Genomic DNA, 26,551 nt, shown 5'->3' with positions numbered 1-26,551 from the left:
GAGCTGAGATCTCTTATATGCAAGAAAAGACAAGATTGTCTTTAGGTGGCACTGAACATAACAAGATTGTCCTCACCCCTTAAAGAATACTGCATGGCTTGTCAAATGAGTAGGATGAGCAGAGAGTTCCATCATCTGCAAAGCTGTGGATGAGATTAGTGGTTATTGTGAGTAGGTAATTTATGTACAGGATATCACCTATTCTCTCTTTCTCTGAGAGAATAGGTGATACAAAAGAGTCTTGATGCACTCCAGCATTGGCGGTGAAGCGCAAAGAGAGAGAGCCATCTACCATGATTTGCAGAGAATAACCAGCAAGAAAAATGGCTATCCAATTACAGAGAGTGGCAGGGAGATTGAAGGATACCAATTTGTTTAGTAAGCTTGGATGCCACACACACACACATTCAAAAGCTTCGGAAATGTCAAATGCAACAGCACAAGTTTCTCTGAACTTTTCCACGATATGTGTCTAGTGGTGGGTGATGTATGCTACAAGGTCAGCCGTGGATCTTAAATGGTGGAATCCATACTGGTGATTAATTTGTGGGCCTCTAAGTTGTGAAGGAATTAGCTAGCAATGACTTTTTCCATTATTTTGGAGAGGACAGAGGTGACGGCAATTGGTCGATTTTTGCCGGTAGACTTCTATCACCCTTTTTTGGAATAGAACGGATATGACATTTCTTCCATCAACTGGGATAGGTACCAAATATGCATAACAGATTGTAGAGACAATGCAGGATGGATGTCAATTCTGGAGACAATGTTTGAGAACAATTGGGAAAATGTTGGGACCAGAATACTTTTTAGTATCCAAGTTATTTAGTAGTTTTCTGATGACTTTTTGTAGAAAAAAAGTATAGGAGGCATACAGTGCTTGGATTCTGGTATGATAGGAGTAATTTCCCCTTAGTCATCTATCTGGAGATTTGAGGGAAAAGAGTGATGCCAGGAGGTCAGTTTTATCTTTGGGTGAACTTTTCTGCTGGTGGCCTTCCTGAAATTGGATTTGGATCTACTGATGACTGATTTGTATATGTTGCGTGCTTTGATATATGCTGAAGTATGTATAGCATGTAGCTGGAGTTCTTGATGGAATCAACATGCAGTAAACTGAAACTAAGGGGAAATCTTTGACTGCTTTGACACATTTTTGGTTGAATCAGGGCTTGGAAAGTGGATGTGGATTATGGGTTGAATTGGGAGATGAAGGCCTTCATACAGTGAGAATACTTTCTGTGACTCGTTTACAGCAGTTGCTAGGGTCGGGTGAATGGAAGCAATAGTCAGACCAAGGAATAGGAGTAGAAATTCTAGAGGTCATCCGAATTAGATCCTTTGTAGTGCTGTTGGATGTGATGTTGGAAGTGGATGAAGGCGAGGCATTCTGCGAAAGAGGAGACTTTGTACAAGATGCGGCCTGAGATGCTGAAAGGAGAGGTGACTTCTATAGTTACCTCTATAGAGGAAGTAACTATAGTGACTTCTATAGTTACCTGGAAGGAGAACTGGTCAAAAAAAAAAAAAAAATCCAAGGTATTTGGAGATGAAGTGGGCTATCAGGAATTCGAGTAAGTAAATGTATGTTTTATGTTAGGTATTACTTACAGCAAAGACTTCTGCTTCTTGTCCAGCTTGGTCAGTAGTATTGAAATAGGGAAGCCAGCTGGAATTGAGATCATTGAGGTCGCCTAAGAAGATGAATGACCTCAGTATTCAAATAGTTGGTTTGCAGGCAGTCAAATTTTATTAATGCTCAAATGGGGCACGCAGAGCAGCTAGGTTTTCATTCCTGCACCCTGTTAATACGCATTAGGGCAGCGCTTCCCAAACTATGGGTAATGGCCTCCTTGGGCGGCATAGGTTTTGTTGAGGGGGACCGTGAGATAATGAAAACAAATTTAAAATGTTTTCAGTTTTTTTTTTTATCTTAAAAGAAATGTATTTAATTTTTATTATTTATTATTTCTTTTTTGTTATTTTTTATATTTTAATGGAAAAAATCATACATTCGTGCATGTTACATTTCATGTGCTTGTACTGCAAATGTACAATAGCAATACAGTGAAACCTCAGTTGTCGAACTTAATTCGTTCCTGAAGGCTGTTCGGAAACCGAACTGTTCAAAAACTGAAACCATTTTCCCATAAGAATTAATGTAAAATGGATTAATCCGTTCCCGAACCCCAGACGATTGTTTATTTAAACCTTCACAACAGTACTTCATGCATAATATCATATACAAACATAATGAAAATGCATAAAATCTTACATAAAAAGAATAAACACAATAAATAGATAAAATATAGACGAAAATTGATCACCTCTTTATTTTTGAGTATTGTATAGATCGTTGATTTTGCCATACCGAACTGAATAGCAAGATCCGAGAAACGAACGCCATTTTCATATTTGGATATGATTTCTTTTTTCATCTCTATTGTGGTTCTAACAACTTTTCTTTTCGCTTTGCTGCTATCACTATTCTTCTGCAGCCCCATGGTGGCTTAGTTAATAATAATTTATGAAAAAAAAAAAAAAATCAAGAAAGCTCACTGCAAATTCGAGCAGGTGCCTGCACTGAATGAAGGTTGCCACGTAACTGACACTTTTCTGCCTTACAGCTCAACACGCAGAGCATGTGATTGCCGTTTGCCTGTTTGGGAACCGAAATTCTGTTTGGAACAGGGGCGTTTTTTGTTCGGAAAATATGTTCGGGAACGAATTGTTCGAGAACAGAGGCGTTCGACAACTAAGGTTCCACTGTATATCTATTTATATAAAAATATGAGATAATGTGCCATGTCAAATGTGTATGTAAGATGCTAAAAATGTAATATTTGCATTTGATGTTTGCAATATTCACTGTGTATGTTTTGTATCGAATATAAATACAATAAATATTATAATAATATATGTCTATATTACGATTTTTTTTTGAGGGGGGAGGGCGTGAAATATTTTAATTTTTCCAAACATCCAGAAGTTTGGGGAGCACTGCATGAGGGGAAGCTAAAGCTGCTATCAATCAAACACAAGTGATCGAACTAAAATGCTCCAAAATTCCTGCCCTAAAGGATTCCACCCGGGACCAGGCCTAAAAATAATATCATTTAATATTGAAGGTTTCTCCAGTGTCAAGCAAGATCTTATTGCAAATATTTGCAGAGATAATGACTATGATGTACTCTGCCTGCAAGAAACTCACAGAGGGGGAAGATGCTGCAAGGCCTTACATCCATGGCATGAAACTCATCAAAGAAATACCCCATGATAAATCTGGTAGTGCAATATTTACAAAAGAAAACTTAATTCCATCGTCCATTAACTCAACGAACAACAGAAACATTGAGATTATTAGAATCACATTTAAAAATATCTCAATCACCTCAGTTTATAAACTGCCAGAAGAAACTTTCTCCTTCCATGACATTGTCCTCAATAATAATGCATGCATGACTAATGTTGTATTAGGTGACTTTAACAGCCATAGTATTAACTGGGGTTAACAAAGTCCAACGAAGACGGAGAATTTATTGAAAAATGGGCTGAAAATCTTTCTCTAAACCTGATACACAATCCAAAACTCCCTGCATCTTTCAACAGTGGCAGATGGAAGCAAGGCTATAACCCTGACCTCATATTTGTTAGCTCAAAAATATCCAACATTTGTGTTAAAAAGGTTTTACATCCCATTCCACATACTCAACATAGACCTATAATGCTTCAATTCAACCCAGTCATTATTCCTGACACCGTCCCTTACAGACGACGATTTAATTTCAAAAAAGCTAATTGGAAGGGTTTTGTGGAAGATCTTGACCACTATATAGAACCAGTCTTTCCAAACCCTCAAGAGTATCCCGAATTCATAAAAATAGTGAGGAAAATCTCCACCAAACACATCCCACGAGGATGCCGCACAAACTACATTCCATGCCTTTCCAGTGACATACAAGTCCAGTATGCTAATTACTCACAACTTCACAACACCAACCCCTTCTCAGAGGAGACTATCCAAGCAGAAGAAAAATTATGCTCCAAGATGGCAGGAAAGGCATTCCTCATGGAAAAAAGAAATAGAAGCCCTTGATATGACCCATAGTAGCAGAAAGGCATAGAACTTCATCAACAGAATTAGGAAGGATTTCACTAAGCCATATGAGCATCCACAGGTAACAGCTAATCAAATTGCTCACCAGTTGCTGCTGAATGGAAAATTCCATACAAAGCACCCAAAAAATAAGATACTTGGAACTCCAAGTGAGGAACAAAATATGATTAACTCAGATTTCACCATCACTGAACTCAATGCTGCCATAAACCTATTAAAACCTAGAAAATCTGCATGCCTGGATGATATCTGTAATCAACAAATTAAACATTTTGAATCCAGGACTAAAGAGTGGTTATTAAAATTATACAACACTTGCCTCAGAACCCTAAGTATACCAACTATCTGGATGCATGCTAAAGTGGTGGCCTTTCTGAAACCAGGGAAACTCCAACAGAAGCAAAAAATTACAGACCCATATCACTACTCAGCAATCGCTTAAAACTCTATGAACGATTAATTTTGAATAGGCTACACCCCCTAATTGAACCCCCATCTTATTGCTGAGCAGGCTGGTTTTAGACCAGGCAAATCCTGTATATCACAAATTCTCAACCTCACTCAATATTTAGAAAATGGTTATGAGCAAAAACTAGCCATTGTAGATCTAACTGCAGTATATGATACCATAAACCAATCTCACACTCAGAGATAAAATATACAGAATAACTAGAGATTATCACCTTGTTCTCCTGATCCAATCACTCTTGGAAAACATGCTTCTTTGTGGACCTGGGGGGGGGGGTTAGGAAAAGCTGCTGGCATCCCCATAAAATGGCCTTCCCCAGGGAAGTGTGTTATCACCATTACTTTTCAACATTTATGTCAATGATCTCCCCATCTTTCCAGGAACTAGAAATTTTATCTATGCTGATGACCTTGCCATAGCTACTCAATCAAAAAATTTCAAGTCTATTGAAACTACTCTATCACTTGTCTTATATAGTCTAACCACATATTATAGCAACAATCAATTAAAACTAAAACCTCTTGAAAACCCAGATTGGCCTTTTCCACCTTAACAATAAGGAAGCAAACAGGAAGCTACAGATTTCTTGGGAAGGCTAATTTAGAACATTCCTGGAATCCAATCTACCTCGGTGTGACTCTCAATCACACCCTTTCATATAAAAGCCACATAGAAAAAACGAAGGTAAAAGTGAATACATGAAACAACATACTAAGAAAGTTTACCTCCTTCAAATGGAGTGCAGACCCTAGCACACTGAGATCTTCTGCCTCAGCCCTTTGCTATTCTTCTGCTGAATATGCCTGTTCGGTATGGTCCAGATCCTGCCATGCTGAGAAACTTAACCCAGCATTGAATGAAAACTGCCGCTTAATTACAGGATGCCTGAAACCAACACCACTAAAAGACCTGTATACTTTGACTGGTATTGCACCCCTTCAATTCGAAGATCTGCATTCTCAGCTGACGAAAGAAGCAGACAAATGAATGATGAATGCCACTCATTATTCAGCCAGCCCACAGTACCCCAAAGAATAAGATCCTGACATAGCTTCCTAGCAACTGTTGAACCACCTAAAAATCCTCCAGAGACAAGACTTCAGCAATGGCTTGCACTATACCCTGAGAGTAATACTGGTATTCCAAAGCCGAACATCTGCCCACTTGGACTAGAATACTTGGAAAAGCCTCAGCAGACTTCGAACGACAGGATGCTGCAAACAAAACCTCATCAAATCGGGCTAGCTCACTGGACCAGATAATTGTGAGTGTGGGACAACCCAGTCCATGGAACACCTTCTTTCTTGTCCCCCCTCTTCAATCACCTTGCACAAAAGTGGGCCTTATATCCTAGATATAATAGTTGATTGCACAAGATACTGGAGGAACATTTGACCATATTTATTGTATATAACTTATGTATAGTTTCTTTTTCTTCATATTTTACTTATTATTCCCTGTATAATTCACCTACCAAATTTAAACTGTTCTCATTTGTAATGTATCCTAATTTGTTGTAAATAACGTTGTACTACTTACTTACTACTATATCACTTGTGTTTGAATACGAAATAAATAAATAATGCTCAAGATGATCAAGATCAAGTATGGTCAGATTAGGAGAATGCTTCATATCATGGCTGACTCTAAAAATAATCTTTCTGCCCTGTAATGACTTCTGTACACTGTTTTTTCCCACCTAATCCTGTGTGAAAGGATGTCCAAAGCATGGTCTGCCAGTCCAGACTTACCATAAAAAATACAGTCCAGACTGTATTTTTTATGTTCTCCAAGACAGATATTAACAGATCCTCCTGTCTGTCCATAGTAAGCCAAGTCACAGTCACATGAACTTCATATACTCCAGGATATGCTAGGAGATGGAGTTTATCCTTAGGAGAGTTGATCAAAGTTGCTAATTTAATATGGTTTGAATGTGGTGTGAATTTTAAATTTTATTAGTACGTTGGCTATATATTCTGATGTATCTCAGACATAGAAACAATCTTCTCATTACTAATAATTAAATGAATTTAATTATCTTTTGTCAGAGTACAGATCTGTTGGAATCCATACTGATAATCACTGTTTAACAGGTGAGCCTCAAGGTGATGACACTTAATAACCACCATTACTTTTGAAGATAGTTTATTTCTGATATGAGGATAACAGATTGAAAATTTGATTTTTTTTTCTATATATCATTCTAGCACACAAGACACTGCAAATCCTATAATAAAGAAATACCACTTCTAGGCCAGAGTCAACAGTAATGTGCTGATATACCTCTTGAAGACCTGAAGACTGCAGCCTTCAGGTTCTGTGGCAGTTCTGTGGTACTCAGTTCTGTTGCAGCCTTCCCTGTTTACCTTTAGGTAAACAGGGAAGGCTGCCACAGAACTGAGGTAGATGGAATAAAAAATGACTGAAGGTAGCAGGTTCAGTGAGTCAGTAGGTCAACCATAAAAAGGATGTTAGGCAGCTGTTGCATGTTCCTGTAGATTTAGCAGAAATGAGGGGAGGGGCAATAGTACATGACAGTTCTGCTAAACAGCATCCAATCAACATGGAAATATCAGTAGAAGAGACACAATGCAGAAACTGACACTATGAGAAAGTGGATAAAGAGAGTGTGAAGGAGAGGATGGGGGGGGGGGACATCAATCAATCAAATTGCTCTTTTCTGAACAGCATGAAGAAATTTTAAAGAGATCTTAGGTAGGTGCATCACCCCAAATGTGAGAACTGTATTCCATGGTGGATGAATTTCAGATATGTACAGAGTAAGTGACTAGAGAGATGAAGAGTAATGTCTTGAAGAAAAGAATAAGGATGACTTGGGGGGGGGGAAGCTGAATATGCTATTAGAAGTGATGTGATTAATGCCAGAAGAGACTAAGAATAAAACTCAGTATGAAAAGAGAGAAAGATCTGGTCTTAGCTGTTAAGTTGAGCATTATTAAAGATAAGTGGAGAAGAACTGTTGCAGAATGGGATGATCAGTATTTAGGATACATATTGTACATCAGGGGGTCAGCAAACTTTGTAGACCATCGATCCCTTCATGGAATCCTTGATCCCTCATCGACCCATCATGTTAAACAAATGAAGAAATGTTATCAATAATAAATTTCTCAATTTTAAAATTATGATCCTTCACCATTTACTTCATTACTGCTTCTCGATAAGAAATATTTAAAGAAATTTAAAGAAAATACTTAAAGAAATTAATAAAGAACATAAAAACTTTACTTATATTTTATTGATTTACTTGAAATGGTTAATGAGAAGCATGTGTTTGATGAATAGTAGCCATTGCATCAATATTTGGTTGGATATTGGTAAGTTTTAGCCTTAAGTCACCACGCTCTTCTAGGTTCATTCTGTTCCTCTCCTTCGTTAAAAGTGAATTTGCATGGCTAAAACCTGCTTCAACCATGTATGAACTTGGGAATGCAAGTAAAAAGGGTTCAACTGATGCACTAAGCTTCAGGTATTTATTATTAGTATTTACATTGCTCCAATAGTCACTGAGGCTTTTGTTTTTAAACAAGGATTTAGCTTTGAGATCCACACGCATATCAACGAGCTCATCTTGTAAGTCAAATTTGTCTGCATTTGCTATTTCCAAATCAAACAGTATAACAATCCAGTCAGGTATATGCATTTTTTTCCAAGTCCTCGAAACGTACTTTAAAGTCTTCCTTTAATTTTTCTAGGTAATTTACATATATCTCTAGGTCACAGTCTGAAATTTTTTCCCTCTTCTTCATCTTCCAGTTATCATAAGTTTGAAAAATACCTGTAATCTTAACGTGCCAATGAAGATTTAAATAGGCCTATTTTAGTTTGTAAGCCTATTGTTCGGGCTTATATAATTGTAACATCTTTACCTTGATCCGTTTCTGTATTTCGTTAAATTTTGAATATAGGTCTGCCAAATAGAAAAGATGATATTTACACTTTTTTAACTTGTCACATAGTGATTGGTCCACATACATAAGAAACTCGACAGTGGAGTCATACAATAAGACTTTGGCCTGATATTACCAAAGACCTGATATTACCGTAGTAATTTTTTTTTCTGGACACTGTCCAAAATCTCCTCATTCCTGTGAAAATCATAACTGAATTAGTAAAACCCCATTTTTACATTCCTGCAATTTACGTTTTCCTGCCATTTACGTCATTTTCCGTTGGTCTCTTCTTAAGGGCCTATTCTTACAATATATTGTTTTCCTGCCATTAACAACTTGATGTGGACGTTATTTCCAGTGACTTGCGTTTTTTTCTGGGTTGGCAACACTGGTTTTTGAATCGATTTCTGCGGAATTTCTGGGCATTTCTGTTCCCAGATGGCATTGCTTTCGGCTGTAGCTTTGTTTCCGTCATCACAGTGAATTGCACGTTTGCAGCAGTGATGTAGCGATGAGCGATACCGTGATTTTTCAATCACAGTACGAATTGATATTGCAGAATTACTGCTACGTAATTTAGCATATGATAGTTGCTTTCGACTTGCGGTGGTGGATGATCCATGTTAGTAACATGGTGAAAAAAGACAGAAAACGTATTTCGGTAGAAGAAAAGATGGCAATTCTGCGATGTGTAGATTGGCAGGCCGGAACACGTGTGCAATTAGCAAAAGATCTTGGACTCTCCGTGTCCACTTTGAACACGATAGTAAAAAACAGGTCAAGCATTGAACTCAATGCAAAGCAATCGGGCACTATGTCAAAAAAAAAGGAAAATATATCCGGACATCGACATACGATGAATTGGATAAACTTGTGGCGGAGTGGTTTGTTTCTACAAGAGCGTCGGGTATTCCAGTAGATGGTACTATACTCCGAGCGCCCTTGAATTTGCTGCGAGATTGGGGATTAATGGTTTTACTGCATCCAATGGATGGTTTGATCGTTTCAAGACTTGTCACAATATTGTGTATAATCAAGTGTGTGGAGAAGGTAACAGTGTTGCAGGGGAAACTGTAAACCAGTGAAAACATGAACTAAAGAATATTATTCAGGACTAGGAGCTGATAAATTTTCTATGTTGATGAAACTGAGCTCTTTTATAACATTCTGCCAAGTAAAACATTGTGTTTTAAAGGAGAGAAGTATCATGGCGGAAAACTCAGCAAGCAGAAGGTAACTGTTTTGCTCATGGTCAATGCTGATGGATCAGAAAAATTACCTCAACTGGTAATTGGTAAATTAAAAAAGCCAAGGTGTTTTAAGAACATGAAAAATCTGCCTACTAAGTATGATGCCAACAACACAGCATGGATGACCAGCAACATCTTCACATCCACCATGCATGCTCTGGATGCTAAAATGGGGTAAATCACCGCAAAATACTACTACTGCTAGAAAAATGTCCTGCACACCCTGAAGATCTGCAGCTCAGCAATAGATTAGTGTTCTCTCCCGCTACTTGTACAAGTGAGCTTCAGCCATTAGATCTGGGCATCATCCATGTATTTAAATGGAAATATAGAAAAATGCTTGTTGAAAAAGGTGTGTTTATGCATGATAATGGTATGGACCCAAAACAAAAATCATATCAATCCTTGATGCCGTGCATTATATGGCCAAAACATGGTTGCATGTTACTCCTGAAACGATATCCAACTGTTTCCGGGAGGCAGGAGTTGCGTTCGTGGAAGAGGAAGAACAACTACAAGAAGAAGAAGATATGTCAGAGCCCAACAACTTGTATGTGATAGATGAGTCTTCCTCATTTCAAGACTATGTTGATGCTGATGTGATCACATCAATGGTACAAAGTGCAGAAGGCATCCTTTCCAACCACCTTGGTGAAGAAGAAGAGGTTGAAGAAGACTGATCAAGAACCTACCATCTCTATTAGTAAAGAAGCAATGGAAGCTATCTCTGTTTTGAGGCAATATATTGCAAGTGCATCAGAAGATGATTGATCATTTAATGCCTTATATACTGTGGAGAGGCAGGTGGAATTTATAAGAGTGCAGAAAAAGCAAAAACAATCAACAATTAAAGATTTTTTAAATAGATACATATAAATAATTATAAATTCATTTATTTTCAGTTATTAAATTTTGCAATCTAGTATGTAGTCACATACTAGCAGTAAGTCATCTTTTAGCCTTTTTTTAATGTTATTTTACATTTCATTTATTTACACTTTATTTCCATCAGTCCCCTGGAAAGTGTAAAAACAGGGTTTTACTATGTATATATATATATTACGGTTACCAAGTAATTTTATAAACTTGGTTATTTTACTCCTAATCCCAAGTAAGCAAACAGTTAAGTTTGTGCCTGAATGTAGTTCAAGTCTAAAGGTGGTGCAACACCAGGGCAACTCATTGTAAAGGTGGGTAAAGCTCTGATCACTATTCTTAGTATTTTCCATAATGTAAAGCACATCTCACTAAGAGATGTATATTGCAATACATTATTATGGGTGGGATCACTATCCAGACCAGTTTCAATCTTTTTGAGGTCTCCTCAGTGAATAGCTAGACCCTAAATACCAAGGTTTTAGTAATACAGAGCCTTATCAACTTTACCTATACAAGTTGCTACAAGGTGTTTTTATTTTGAATAAGAATCTCTGGAGGAGATATAGATGTAAATAAGTTTTTTTTTAACTTGGGTAATATATTAGGGTTACCAAGTAATTTTATAAACTTGGTTATTTTACTCCTAATCCCAAGTAAGCAAACACCTTGGGTATAAAAAATGTTAAAGATACCAAGCTATTTTAAACCTAGTTTTACTCCATTTCCCAAGTAATCAAACAGACAAACAAGTCAAGTTTGCGCCTGCAAGTGTTGCAAGTCTAGCTGATCCTGCACGTAGTGCAAGACCAAGGCAACTCATGGTAAAAGTAGAATAAGCTCTGATCACTAATCTTAATATTTACCCTTAATGCAAAGCACATCTCCTGGAGGAGATGTATGATGCTATTTATTAAAGGCAAGGGGCCACTACCCAGACCGGTTTCAACCTTTATTGAGGTTTCATCAGTGGGAGCCAGGCTAGAAATACCAAGATTTTAGTAATACAGAGCTTATAAGTATTTTACCAGAACAAGTTACCATAAGGTGTTTTAACCTTATTAAAAAAAAATCTCAGGAGGAGACATAAATGTAGAAAGTATTTTACCTTGGGTATAAAACCAATGTGTGCCATATATATATATATATATATATATATATATATATATATATATATATATATAACTATATATACAGTATTATGGCCATAATGTTGAGTGCTTTAAATTTTCAGCTCTCAGTCACACAGATTCCTCATATCCTTTAGTAAGAAAATACTGAAGGAAGGAACGAAAGAAGATGATCAATTGAGCGAGATCACTAGGGATCTGCCCATACTGACATCTATTCAAATCCTTCTTCAGAACAATGAAGCTTCACTCCTCATAATTCCCTATTTCTGTGACTTTGCGTCATCTATAAACAGCTGCAAGCATATTCCCCCATTAAATCTCTATCAGTATCATTATCATATAACGGGGCGGCTAACTACGCATCTTTGTGGAGCCAAAATAATTCTGGTAAGACTTAGAAGAGCCGAACCTTTGACCAATGTAATGGTACAGGAGTAAGTGAGTGTGCACGTGTCAAGGTGAGTGGTGGGAAGGTAGGGATGCAGAAGCTATGCCTAACAGTGTGTGTTATCATTGAACTCTTTTTCAAGCACTTAGAAATGTTGCATAAAAAATGTAAATATGAAAAGAAACACAGACGTTTTAGGCCAGAGTGGGAAGAAGAGTTTCTTTTTGTGAAACGACAAAGTAAACCAGTGTGTGCCATATGCCAAATAACACTTGCACAATTCAAAGCCAGCAATGTCAAGCGTCATTACGACACACATCATAGTAATTTTAGTAAAGAATTTCCTCTTAGTTCTGATCTGAGGCAAACTAAACTTTCAACTTTGAAAGAATAACTCCATGGTCAGAGTAAATTAACGTCCATGTTTATTAAAGAGGCTGATGTTACTACCAAGGCTGGTTTGATTTTAGCATTTAATATTGCACAGGCAAAACTTCTGTACACGGAAGGAGAATTTGTAGAAGAATATTGTCCAAATAATTTTAGTTTTAGATCCAGATAATAAAAAACTACTCCAACTGATTGAACAGATGCCAGTCTCCAGGCATACAACTGAAAGGAGAATTTCCAGAAAGGGGAAAGTTCAAAGTAAACTTCATTTAATGCATTTCGAATTAAACCTTTTTATTGTAGTAATTTTTATTAATCCTCTTTTTTTATTTTGTTCCTATTTTTTGTTTTGTTGTCTCCGCTTCTTTTTTTTGTTTATTTTTACCTGGTGGAGCATGAAGAGCTGCGTAATGCATGGACATGAGCCTCATGCAGCTTGTGAGCCACGTTGTGGCCACCCCTGTCATATAAGTTACACAATAATGGCTCTAAAAACATAGCATAATGGAACACTGCTTTATTTCTGTTGTTCTCCTTTCAGTTGTATGCCTGGAGACTGGCATCTGTTCAATCAGTTGGAGTAGTTTTTTATTATCTGGGTCTAAAGCTGAAATTATTTAGGCAATATTCTTCTACTAATTCTCCTTCCATGTACAGAAGTTTTGTCTGTGCAATATTAAATGCTAAAATAAAACCAGTAACATCAGCCTCTTTAATAAACATGGACATTAATTACTCTGACCATGGAGTTATTCTTTCCTCTTTCCAGCAATGCTCCCCTATACACAACATACTAATATTGTATATTAGGCAACTGATCTCCTATTCTACTCTTTCATCTATTATCCATACATTCTCCTTAATTTTAATACCAAGCTGTCATATGGAAATCAAGTGTTAAAGACTTTTGTAATATCTAGATTTATCAATGTGTATGAATTCCTTTATCAAGTATGTATGTATATATGTATGTCTGTCATCATGTTGCACAAGGCAAGTTTAACAAAAACAAACTCAAAGATATCTCAAAAATGGCAAATTTGTTAATTTGCCATACTGAATTTCCTTCAGAATAGCATCATGCCTCTGGAGATTTGGCTGGGACCTTTTAATTTGCTATAGTGAGGCAAGTTTGTCATAGCAGTGTTTGTTATAGTGAAAGGGAACTAAAATAAATCACTCATTAAATCACCTTTCCTTAACATAACCATGCTGACACTCCCCTCTAGAAAAAATCCTACTTCTAACAATCTGATCCTAGATCCAATCCCTCTCCAATATTGCTATTCCAGATACATAAAGCAAATCTCTATAAACTGAGGCCTCAGTTCTAAGATTATCTTTTGTATAGCATCATTATTTTACCTTTCTACCATGCTTTTAGGATCTTTGCTATTGCAAGGCTCCCAAGTGAGTTAAGCATAGTGTTAAACATTCAGTAATATACATGTCATCCAACCCCATGCTTTATTAACATCAAGTACTTATCATCTCATGTGATGCTAGTGAGATCTCACAACTCATAGCAGGGAGAACTTGGGGTCATCCCTGGAAACTGAGCAAAGGTGTGGTTAAGAAGCATATGAGATCCAAGTTCTTCTTATGTGGTGACTGATATAAGAAGATGATTCCACACATTACCAGTAAATGTAATGCAACTTCAGCACATGTTTTCAAAGAGGAATATGATGGTATTCGGGCATTGTGTTATCTGGAAGTCTTCTCTCAATGAGTCTTCAACTGCTGTATAATAAAATGCCTCCTATTCATTCACTTCCAGTACTTTTACCACCATTCTGCTTTTACTCAGGTTTCCTATGAAATCACTTTCACCAGCATGAAATATCTTAAAGAAATGATACTAAATAATCCAGCTATATCCTCATATCATCCTCACAAAACCACTCTTCCTCCTACTGAGAAAACTTGGAGATTTTTCCATGTCTGTCTAACTAAGTAATACTAAGTAGTTTCTTTTTGACCTTTATAATCCTCATATAACTGGTTATTACCTTTCACTTTATACCACCTTCATCTGCTTTATCCAGATTGCTCACTTAATTTCACCAGTTAATCATTTTACTATTTTATATATCCTCCTAACTCTGAGTGCATATTCAAGTGGCACTTCAGTCTTGTTTTGGATGTCTGATCTCTCTCTCTCCCACCTCCTTTTTCTCTATATCTCATTCACTCACTCATTTTGTTCATTGCTTACTATTTCCAACCAACAGTCTCTTCAGATGTCTTAAAAGCAAAACCATTCAAATAAAATCCAGTACTTTTATATTTTCATAGGCTTCTCAAATTCATCCCAGTTTTGAAGAATGTGGTTTCTTCTTTTCACATAGCTCTGCCAACATTCATTTCATATATTTACCACTGTCATATATCTGAATAGCATACTGACTACTTTCCCCAGTACATTATCTTTCATCCTCTGCAACAACAATAACACTCTTATATCCATCTTACCCTTCTTCTTCTTCTTGTTGCTACTGAAATCAAGTGTTCCTACTACCCATTACCAACACATGTGCTTATATAAACCTCATATCCAAAGTCAATCACTCTGCTCATCCATCTTCCTGGAAAATTAGCCTTGTGCATAATCTCATTCTCAGCTGTACAGCTGCCAACCTTATACAAATCCAAAATCATCCCATCATTCCTACTTTAGAACAATGTTCACATATCTGTCATTATGCACCAAAATGATTTCTCCTTCCCCAAAGGTGAGGGCTCACTCCAATAACTTTCTCACAGACATTCTGATTACAACTTCTCTCTCTATAGGTACTTTCTTCATTCTTAAATTCTATTTAAAAAAAAAAAAAAAAAAAAGAATGTTAAATGGTAACGTTTAACAAACAGAAATATAGCTTTTTCTTCTTGATCATCACATGTTCAATTTAAAAATTTAGAAAAAATTTTCAAACCTACATTTTCCATCACTTCCATCATCTGATTGAGGATTCCTGGACCTGCCAGATCCCCTCACTTCCTTGGTTGGCATAATGTCTCTTACTGGATCATAAGCCATCAGATCGTTGCTATACCCCTAAAAACAAATACCAAACTTGATATAAAAATAATACTGCTCTGTGCAACAATTTTTATAAAAAAATAAAAAAAAATACTACACTACATATCACTTCATCATTTTTAATACCAGAGTTATTTAAAGGAAATAAAATAAAAACCTCTTATATGAATAAAAATGGTATAAGAGTGAAATAATAAAAGAATTTTAAAATCTTGATTTTTCATTTGTAAGCATCTTCTGGAGTTTCCTAATGAGAAGCCAGCATGGGAATTCCATCTTCTCTTCCTTGAAATTGTATTTTCCCTGCTGGCCACAGAAAAGCAACTAGCTGATGGTGTTAACCTTTATTTCAATAATGAATTACCGTGAGTTGGCATAATTAAAAGAATTATAAAAATGGAGGAAAACTCAGATAAAAAACATTGATAAAGAAGAAATCCAATTGTGAATCAAGACAAGATTACAACATGTAATGACATATTACAACTAATGTATTTATAGCAGCTCAACATACCATTCAAAATATTAAATTAATCATCAGACTTAAAGTTAACAAGAAAGTTCAAACAAACTAATTTAAATGTCAACCATATTTTTTTTTTAATTTAGTTTGCTGTCAAAACAAGTATCCATCATAATTTTCCATATTTATGGACCAATAAAAATGCTTTCTATTTTAGCTTTGGTATACCCTTTTCCTCAAATAAAAAATAAAAAAATGCTTTACTTTTCTTATTTGAATAAAATTTTTCATCCAGTTCAGTTTAATGTGAGGCACGGGCAAAAAAGCTTTTGTTGGATCTACAAAAGGCCATTCAAAATTCTTTTGACTTTGAATAAAATTCTATCCAATAGATCAATCTATATGGATATAACAGCAGTTTTTGCAAAATTGTTCATATAATGATGAGCAATTTTTGTGCAACATTCAAGTAATTTTTCAGTAGGAAAAATTACTTGAATGTTGCACACCCACACAATTTACAAACAAAAAATACTAGTTGTGGGTAGTAGATGGTGTTGTGTGTGGATGATAATGGTAGTAGCAGATTAAATAGTGGAGACAGAGAGTTCTAGAGTAGAGTGCCCTCCATCAATGAGCTTGAAATAAAATAATAATAATCTTTGATTGTATGTTAATGCTATTAGGAAAGGTTTGAATGGTGACAGTTATTTGCAGATGATGCAAAATTGAGGAGAAATAAGGCATAGCAGATGATGTGGCTTTACAAAAGGACTTGAACATACTGGGTTAATGGGCATGGGAGTAGGTTGCCAGTTCAAAGTTGCAAATTGTCAGGTTTTAAAATTTGGTAAGCAAAGATGGGATGCAGACAGGGCCGTCGCCAGATTAGATCGCACCCTGAGGCAAACAATTAAATATCGCCCCTGATGGATTATAAGACAAAAATATAAGAAAATCTCCAATTGCTATTTTGTTTTTAGTACAAGAGAAACATTAATGCAAAATGATTACATAATAATATTAATTAAATGTTTGCTCTACAGGGATATCGCACAATAAAACTTTATAAGCTCTTCTAAATTTAAATTATAAGCTCTGTCTGCCTCTATCGATATAGTTGCTAGACCAACCAATCTTTCTTGGGTCATTGCTGTTTGCAAATGATTTTTAATCAGTTTTAAGCTTGGAAAAACTTCTTTCTGCACTTGCTACACTAAAACAATTCCTGTTAGCATAGCGACGTCGTCTACTGCATTATAGCTAAACGAGCACCCTTATTAAGCCGCACCATGAAGCAGGCTGCCTCTATGCTACACCCTGTCGATGGTACTGGATGCAGAGCATACAATTAGTGGGGATATCTTAGAGGAGGTGGAGGAAATAACATATTTGCGGGTGAGGGGATAAGGACCTAAAATGTCGGGGATGCATTGCTAAAACTGTGAAGAGAGCACAATGGATTATGGCAATTCCCTCTAATTTTTTGCTGTGTGTGTGTGCAGAAATTTGCATGTGTGCAAAATTTACCTTCTTTTGAAAAGTATATGTGCACTCATACGAGTCACCATACTGATCATTTAAGCAAAAAAGTTAAAAGATTTTAGTTCACTCTTTACCTTCTGGTGTCAATGGGACATCAGCCAGGTCACCCCAACTCCCCACTGTGTTACCACACACGGCAGTAGCCTCCCCAGTAAACAGTCGGAAATCAAGATTCACAAAGCTTGGGCAGGACTCGATCCGGGGACTTCGCGCATGCGAAGTCAACATGATACCGACTGTACTAGATAGGATTCTAAGTGTGTGTATTATTACCATCACCAAGTAAGTTGTGTGACATCAATCAGAGAGCTAACATAAATATTTTAGATGTATTTAATATTGATCTGATTAGATGTAAGAAATAAAGTAAAAAAAAAAGATAACACTAGTGACTGATTGCCTTTAATTAAATTTTCTAACTTTGCAAATAACTCTAAACATACATAATAAAATATTCCCATTACTAATTCTCACCTTGTTAAACATCCATAATAAGTCCATTACTAATTCTCATCTTGTTTAGTTCTAGCTTTTTTCTCTCTCCTGTCTTTGGCATTCACCCACTCTTCATACACACTATCTAAATTAATTGAATTTCCACATAACTGGTAACTTTTCACTCTCATTAGCATATCCAAATGACATTCTCCTAAACAGTTTCTAAGTTGGTTTTTTATTTGATTCATTAGACTAAAACTCACAGTCTGCACTAGATGCAAGGAAGGTTCCTCCAATATCCATCAACTTTGCCAAATCACAAAACTGCTCATTTTGAAGAGTAAATACAACCATTTGTGTAAAATTTGATATCATTTTGCATTTAATTTTTTCTTGTACAGAAAATTTGAAATCATTAAACTGACTAATTATTTCTATAGTATCATCCAGAAAATCATGATATTTAAGACAAAGGCCATTAACATGTTCACTACCAAATGAGAAATTACAATGTGAAATAGAGGAGATATCAAACACTGACCATTCCTGTATCTCATGCTCAGGGAATCTGTCCTCTAAATGTGCACATAAACAATTTATAAAATATAATAGGGGACTAGTATCTACTGGTTCAATAGTATCTACTGGTTCACCTTCTAAATACTGATTCCTGATTTTGTTAATCTTCCCTCTGGCAAAATGATGACTGTCTAGTGGTGTAAGGTTACTCCTTTGTAAGATTTTACACAGGGAAGCCATTTCTTCAAAAATATCACTTAAAACATTAACAGCTACTTTGAATGTCACGTTAGTTAATTTATTGTGACAATAATTAACCACGGGATCATTTAACTTGTCTTTTTCAAAATATGTGATCAGTCCCTCATAGTTTCTTATTATTACCTGTAATGCAAAATGTCTGGATAGCCACCGCACTTCATTGAGTGGTCTGAAGGCAATAGCTTCATTTTCAGACGCCTCAACAATTTGTTTAAATTCATGTCTTTTCACTGTGGAACGAGAAAAGAGTGTGTACACTGTTCTCATTAATGTATCAATATCTCTGATTAGTTTAATTTCCCTCCACGTATCACAGATCCCCAGATCCTCACGGTGAGCTACACAGTGTTGCTGGACAAGATGTAGAACTTCTAATTTAAATTTTGCAGCGACACCATTAACTTTGCCCAGCATCACTGCGGCTCCATCAGAGGTAAACATCACCATTTTTTTGAGATCAAGTTTCTTGTCTTGATAAAACTGTTTAATAGCTAACACAATGGAGGAGGCATCACATGCCTGCAACTGAATTATTCCACCAAAATATGTTTTATATTCATTACAATCTTTAGGTCTAAACTTAAAATAGAGAATGAGACATTTGTTAACAGTTATATCAGTGCTTTCATCAATGGTTAAGGTGTGGAAATTTGCAGATGCAATTTGCTCAAACATGTCATTTTCAACGATTAAATTGATTGTTTCCAGAAATTCAAACGCATAATTTTTGCTTCGCCAGCTGTCTGGGAGTTGAACATACTTTTCCATATGTTCATTAATATGTTGAACTGAAAGTAAAGAGTTATTCATCTTAACAATAATAACACTGTCAATAAGAACTTTAATCTGCTCTTTGTTTGATCGTTTTCTCTCTCAGTCATCTGTACTTTCACGTAGCATACGCAGTGCTCCTGTAGCTGGCAATGAACAATTTTTTGCCTAAGTTTGTGTACACCATCCAGATGTATTTTACTTGTCAAATAGCATTTCAAAAAGTCCAACTTCCAAGTGACATCAAACTTCTTCCCATTAGCAAAATCCCCAGCAACCTTTGCATCACAACAATAAATACAAACAACACCAATTGTAGCATCATACATAAATATTTCATGCAGCTGAATGTTTATCAATTCATGAGCTTTTGGCATAACAGTTTTCACTATTTCATCCAGCCATTCACTTTTAAAGCAGCTAGCAGTTCGTTTTCGCTTCACACCTTTTGCTTCCTTTGAATTTGACATGGTGCATCAGTTTTTTGCAATTCTGTTATTTGAAGAATGTTATTTATTGTTTTTATAAATTTACAAACGTACACTATTCACTGAATAACTTGGCAAGGCAAAAGCTGAACCAACACTAAACATTGCCGAGGGCAACACAAAAGCTAAAAGATATGCCTAGAGCAGGGGTCGCCAAACTTCTTTGACCGTTGACACCTTCAAGAGTTTCTTACTTTTTATCGAAGCCCCTCTATTTTACTATTACGTAATTATAACAGGACAAGCAGAAAAGACGCTTATGTGAGTTTTTAGATCGTTTATTTTATAGTTACAGTGTTTCTTATATGTGTAATATAGTATATATTATTATATTGACTTAACGTCAAACAGATACGTTTTTGTTTTTGATGTCATTCTTACCATTACATATTTGATAGAAAAGATAAATAATATATAAAATATAAAATTTAATTTAGATAACAAAATAACAATAATACAATCTTCCTATAGGTATATATAGGATGTACAAAACTACCAGCCCTGCTCAACTCTTCAACATAGAAAAGTTTAGTTGATGAATGAATAACGATTGAATTATAATATGTATGTTGATGAATTTTAGAACATTAATGCTCACTTGTATGTCAATGCGCAAAAATGAGAACTGGGATCGAATACGTGCAAGTATAAGTAAATAAGCAACCACGCATGTGTTGTAATCCCTCTCCCTCTGCACCGGAGCCACCGACATCCATTTATTGGTAAATACGTCATTTTGGCCTACATGATTGGCCTCCGTAACTATTTTCATGCCCTTGCTCCATCTTACAAGTCCTATTCATGTCACTGTTCTCACAATTCGCTCTTAATTGCCTTGTTATTCAGGATGGAGGTAATCCAAGTTTACCAAATTAAATATTACCAATACAATGATGTCTTATATTTTTCTATCGACCCCAATCAATCCCTGAACCCGAATCGACCCCTAACAATGTTATATCGACCCCTGGGGGTCGATATCGACCACTTTGGTGACCAATGGATTTAATTAACTTGGTTGTATCTCAATGCGTGTATCTCAAAATACACTATTTTAAAATTCCTTTTAAATATTAGAGAATTTTGAAATGCTACAATATTTTTAATTGTACTCTAATTTAAGTTTTTAAAAGCATTTAATTATTTTTATTAAAATTATGAAACCATTGTTTTAATTCGTCATGATCTTGAACTAATTTGATCAGCCAATCACGTTTTTGGGAATTTTCCGTGAGTCAGGGAATGCAAACAACCCGCGCACCATTCTATATGCTACTGAAAAATTACACATTTAAGCCACACCCCCTTTCACTCTGGCATCAAATTGCTAGGGTTACTGTTAATAATTAATAAGTTTTGTGCAACTTCAAGAATGTAATAAAAAATGCGAGGTTATAGGCTTGAGCGTTGCCGAGTTACTGTATTTTTTAAAGAATTTATAGGGTAATGTTTAGGTGGAACTTCTTTAATTAATAAATTTTAATTTCATCTTGAAAATCTAGTGTGCACATATTTTTTGCTTTGTGTGCTAGTTGTAAAACATGTGCGCACAGCTTAGAGGGAACGTTGGTTCTATTGTATAAGGTAGTAGTGAGCAGGGGATGAAGAATAGTTTTTTGGATGGAAAGTGCAGGAATGGTGAATGTTTATGATGCAGGTTGATGAGCCATGTGTGTGTGAGAGCCAACAATGAGTCTTTTGATTCCATGGAAGTCCGATGATGATAATAAACAATACACTGCCATTATGAATGAATGTGAGCTTTGCCCATAAAAACCAGAGAACAACTGGAAAATCTTAGTACAATTTCATTATAGGCAACTATGTACTGATTGTAAATTTTTTATATATTAACAGCTCTGCACCTCCATAGTTCAGCTGGCTCCGATGACACCCTTCAGCTAGAAAGACCTAGATTCAAACCATATCTAGGATGTGAAGATCCTTTATCAGGGCTTTTCAAGTGAAAGCAAGTTAGCCAGTATCATATGGAGGTAATAGGGGTTTTTTTTTTTCCCCAGAAACTCAGGTTTTTCATCCAGCATACAGATAAATTGACCAGGAGAACATGTATAATTGACATACAAAATACACTTATAGACATAAGGCTAACCATCTTATCCTGGAATCATGGTTATGAGATCAAAGAATGCATTGGACAGTTTGTGAGATTAAGGGCCTGTTAAGAACCGCAGTAGTTTACAAGTCCTGAAATAGTGAATTTTTTTTTTTTAGTATATATAATATTACAAAAAAAAAGGGGGGGGGGGAATCTAATTTAACTGAAAGAAATTTAATAAAAAAACTTTCACACTTTTACTGAAAATCTCTCATTTCATGCAGGAATCAGTTAAGTTACTATGGTGGGAATGTGATGATGTGTTAGCAAACCCAGATATGCCATGCCAAGAAGACAGAGTAAGAATATAACAACAAAATGAAGCCAATAGACACTTAATGCCAAGTGAGCATGGACTTGTATACTGACTGATGAAGATAAGTGATGATTTGGGATATTTTCTGCATGAATGTATCTCAAAGCATTATCGAATACAATCGACAATAGTCAAACTAATATTCATGAATTCAGAAGGGCAAATGAAGCTGGTCTACCTAAGAATGAGAAATGATCACCTCTTTTCAAATGGCAGACGATTTCAATGGTATATTCTACAGTTCATAGGGCATAAGTAATCTCAGTTTGTCTGAAGAACAATAAATAAACTATCCAACTCTGTTGGTCATGCAGACAAGTAGTAGGTGTATGTAAGGCAAAGTTTGAAGCCCTACATCAATGTTCTAATCTGACAAACTGTATGCCTGTCTTTAAGTTTTGGAAAGTGATTGCTATTAATTGTTTATAATTTTTAATTATAATTTAACAATGAATTTTAATTAATTATACATCTATACATACTTCTCTGAACCCTACTAGTATTTCTTCCTACTAGTGCAGCTGCGACCGAGACACGATATTATACGTATGCTGCATGACTCATTCTAATGTTCATAATTTAAATGTTGTAACCAAGTCTTCACCTTCTTCCTAAATGAAGCTCACGACATATTGAGTAAAATATATAGGAGTAATGAATTCTATATGGGAGATACTGGGATAGGAGTGTTGGTAGCTTGCTCCACCTTTGCTATGAGTTGCACTACTTACCCAGGTAAGATAGTACAACACTATATTCAGTCCTGAAAATATTTTCAGACACAAACTTTGTTTGCTCTCACCGGGATAAAGGATTAAACTAAATTTATCAAATTCTATTTAGTTTTCTCTTACATGTGTGAAGCTGTTTATTAAAACATTATAATGTCTAACACATGCATGTTTCTATTAAATGTCTAGTAACTGATTTAAAGCTTTTTCACAAACATTTCTGTAAACAACTTAGTGGGGGGGGAGAAGAAAACCAGAGATCCCATTGGCTGTACTGTGTATGGTTATAAAATTCTGAAATAGACTGAGTTGATGGCAAACTAAAACAAGGCTAAGATATCAGGAAACAATTCACTTAAAGAACCCATAATCTAATCCAAGCTGAATTTTCTGCTTGGATTAGATTATGGGATTAGGAGGAATAGGAGGAAAAAAGGAGATGTGATAGAGAACTTCATGTTAGTTAAGGAATTCTATCAGATTAATACAGAAGGAATTATAAAAAGAGTGGATGCTAAGATGAGAAGAACAAGGGGTCATCCTGGAGGTTGTGTAAAAGATGCTAGTGAGTGGTATGCATTACTGGAGTGTACTGTGAATACAGGTAATGTAAATAACTTCAAAACTCATTATGACAGACATGTTGTGGTTGACAGACATGAGTGGGCCTCCCACGATGAATCTGTTGGAGGCCCACTCATTTATTTGGGGATCTGGAGATAATAATATCTCCAGATCCCCAATATACTGTTTATGTAGGTAAGAAGTATCTTAGGAAAAAAATCACTCAAATTTTTCTTTTCCTGTGCTACAATAGTGTGATATGTGATATCAATCAACTTGTGCATTAAACTCAAACTGGTATAAAAACTCATATTTTGTGTGAATTCCAAACTTACGTAATCCTTGACCCACCCTATATAGTACTGATGTATTACAGGTTCCCAACCACTAAACTGCAAGATTGCAATTTAAAATAAATTAATACTAAACTTGATTAACTAAAGGGATCTCTGGGATGCTTCTGATTTACAGCCAAAGTGTCACTCAAGGTGTACCTTAAGTGACACTTTGCTCTATCCCCAAATAAAATTTTAAGAGAGAAAAAATTTACCTTGATTCTATTCAAGACAGGAAGCCCATTATAACTTAAATAGATTGGCAGTATGGGCAAAGGTAAATGACTGCCAGTTTAACATGGCCAAGTGTAAGGTTATGTACTCTGTAAACATACTGTAGTGATGGTAATAAACTGAGAAAACTGATGATGCCAGGGACTCGTGGGGGAGGGGGGATGCTGCAGATAGAGAGTTGAAGTTAAGAGAATATATCAGATTATGATTGTTAAAGAATACACTGACAAGTAGGGATAGGGAAGTTATTGTTCCCCTTTATAAGACCACATCTGGATTACTGCATGCATATCAGGTCATGTATCATGGATTCCACTGGGGGCTGAAGAAGTGATGGAGAGGATCTGGAGGTGAGTAACAAAGATTGTGGCAGGTCTTTGGAATATTCCTTATCAGAATAGATTGCCAGTATGTATGCTTCAAAATCTAGCTGGAAGGCAAAAAAAAAAAATATGAAACATGATAGAAGAATAAAATTTATTAGTGGTTTTATAAGATTGATATTGGACTGTTTTGCAGTACATGGCAGGAAGAGAGAGCGGTCACTAATGGAAATTGTGTAAGACTGTGGTTAACAAGGGTGTTAGGCCTAGATTATTATTATTATTTTTTTTTTTTTTTTTTTTTTTTTTTTTTGGAGAGTGGTAAATGGACAGAAGGAGCTACCAGAAATAGTTGCGAGCGCTTCAGCAGTGAATGAATTTAAAAGGAAGTATGATAGGTATTGCGTGAATGATGTCTCTCATGATGAATCATCTAACTCCAAGAAGATGACCGTATAATAACAAAGTTATGCCCTGACCATTACCAAAACTAAATGAACTGAGAAATAATAATAGGAAATGTGGACAGCACAAATAAATTAACAAGGCCAGCCCTCTATTATTTTAAGCTTTTACAAATGAGTATATTTATGCAGTTTATCTCTTTTATACACATTACCACAAGCAGAAACTCAACAGATTCAATCTCGCCCATATTTACAATTCAAAGGAGATAATCGTCAAATTGTTAGCGATCAATTTTACGCTATTTTGTAAAGGCAACTCACTGTGACTAGAGACTGAAAGAAGGAATTTGATGGCAAGCACCGACTGTTCATTTCTCATTTTAGCAAAGGACTCGATGCCTCTATACAAATAATGAAATTATCTAGAAATGAGTAATCTGTGGATTCGGATCAAATTTAGTTTTGTAGTGGAATAGCATAATTCCAAGTATTAAAATATATAAGCAACCACGATCGCAATAACATACAGCAAGTGTCCATTTTTTCTGCGTTGAGCGCCATCTGTTTATTATTAAATAACATCTCTTACTAAATTTTCGGTATCCATTATTATCATGAGTGTGCTGAAAAATATGCAATCGCCTCTTAGATTCATTCTCCCTTACTGGTTGCCTATTTTCAGGGTTAAAACCTCAGCTATTCGGGATGAAAAACACCGATTTCTTAGTATGAAATTGGATTGGTTTGATGTGATTGGTACTAAAACTATGATTGTGAGCTTAGTGTCTTTGTTAATTGTATGTTAATGTACTTACTTTTGTTAATTCCAGTGGCTTACCTGAATTGCAAGATCTTTATCTTTTTTTCTTCGCTGAAAGTGGGGATCGCTAGAATAATTCCTCAGTTTACATAACTTTTCAATGTTCTGGGAGGAAGTTTTGGAAGCGTAGTGAAGCAACTTCACTTCGCTTCCAAAACTTTGTTCATTACTTAGCAAACATAAACAGAAACGTCTTCCTACTCAGTTTCCAGAGTGTACAAGATTTTGTGTGATTGTGGAAAGCCATACTATGGACAGACTGCTAAATCGATCCTTCTACGTTTGGATGAACGCCGTAGAGATATCTTCTATAACAGGACTAGAGCTAGCGCTCTCTCTAGCCACGTTCTCTTTTCAGCTAACTCGCCAACACATTGTAAACTGGACTCAAACTTCTAGCATCCATGTGTGCTACGATGAACTCGAAAGAAAGATTGTCGAATTCGGGGAAATTTCTCTAGATTCCTCTCATATTAACAACAGCCTGAGTTTCAATCTCTCTGACGCACACGTTGCTTCTGTTCAGTACTGGCGCACTCGCGACAGCGCGTAGTATACGTTTGTTTGGAACTCATACTCGCATTTGTTTTTCAAACGCGCTACTGTCTTTTTATACTTGTTCTGTTAGTAC

At 35.9% G+C, this 26,551-nt stretch overlaps 1 protein-coding gene across 5 annotated transcripts in view; it reads right to left on the bottom strand.

Annotated features, from left to right (window-relative positions):
* The window catches only part of LOC150110185 (protein fantom-like), a 588,918-nt gene extending 563,291 nt beyond the window's left edge, over positions 1–25,627 (bottom strand). For 4 of the 5 annotated variants that reach the window (XR_016548253.1, XR_016548255.1, XR_016548256.1 and 1 more), the window contains exons 1-2: positions 25,422–25,627; positions 15,484–15,601 (exon numbers count right to left, since the gene is read on the bottom strand). Coding sequence is in view for 2 of the 5 variants with exons in the window: in XM_090391966.1 (XP_090248092.1) it covers positions 15,484–15,601; positions 25,422–25,472 (169 nt within the window). In the remaining 3 variants the exon portion in view is untranslated. Of the gene's footprint in view, positions 1–15,483; positions 15,602–18,068; positions 18,194–25,421 lie in introns of those variants that run through there. The other variant, XM_090391973.1, reaches the window with a different exon arrangement.
* Positions 25,628–26,551: the final 924 nt, after the last annotated feature.

Source organism: Typopeltis vanoorti, chromosome 1 (assembly GCF_054136105.1).
Source record: "Typopeltis vanoorti isolate ZY-2024b chromosome 1, IOZ_Tvanoo_1.0, whole genome shotgun sequence".
Classification (NCBI taxonomy): domain Eukaryota; kingdom Metazoa; phylum Arthropoda; class Arachnida; order Uropygi; family Thelyphonidae; genus Typopeltis; species Typopeltis vanoorti.
The sequence above is the reverse complement of the archived record's forward strand: the minus strand, read 5'-3'. Positions and strand labels throughout refer to the sequence as shown.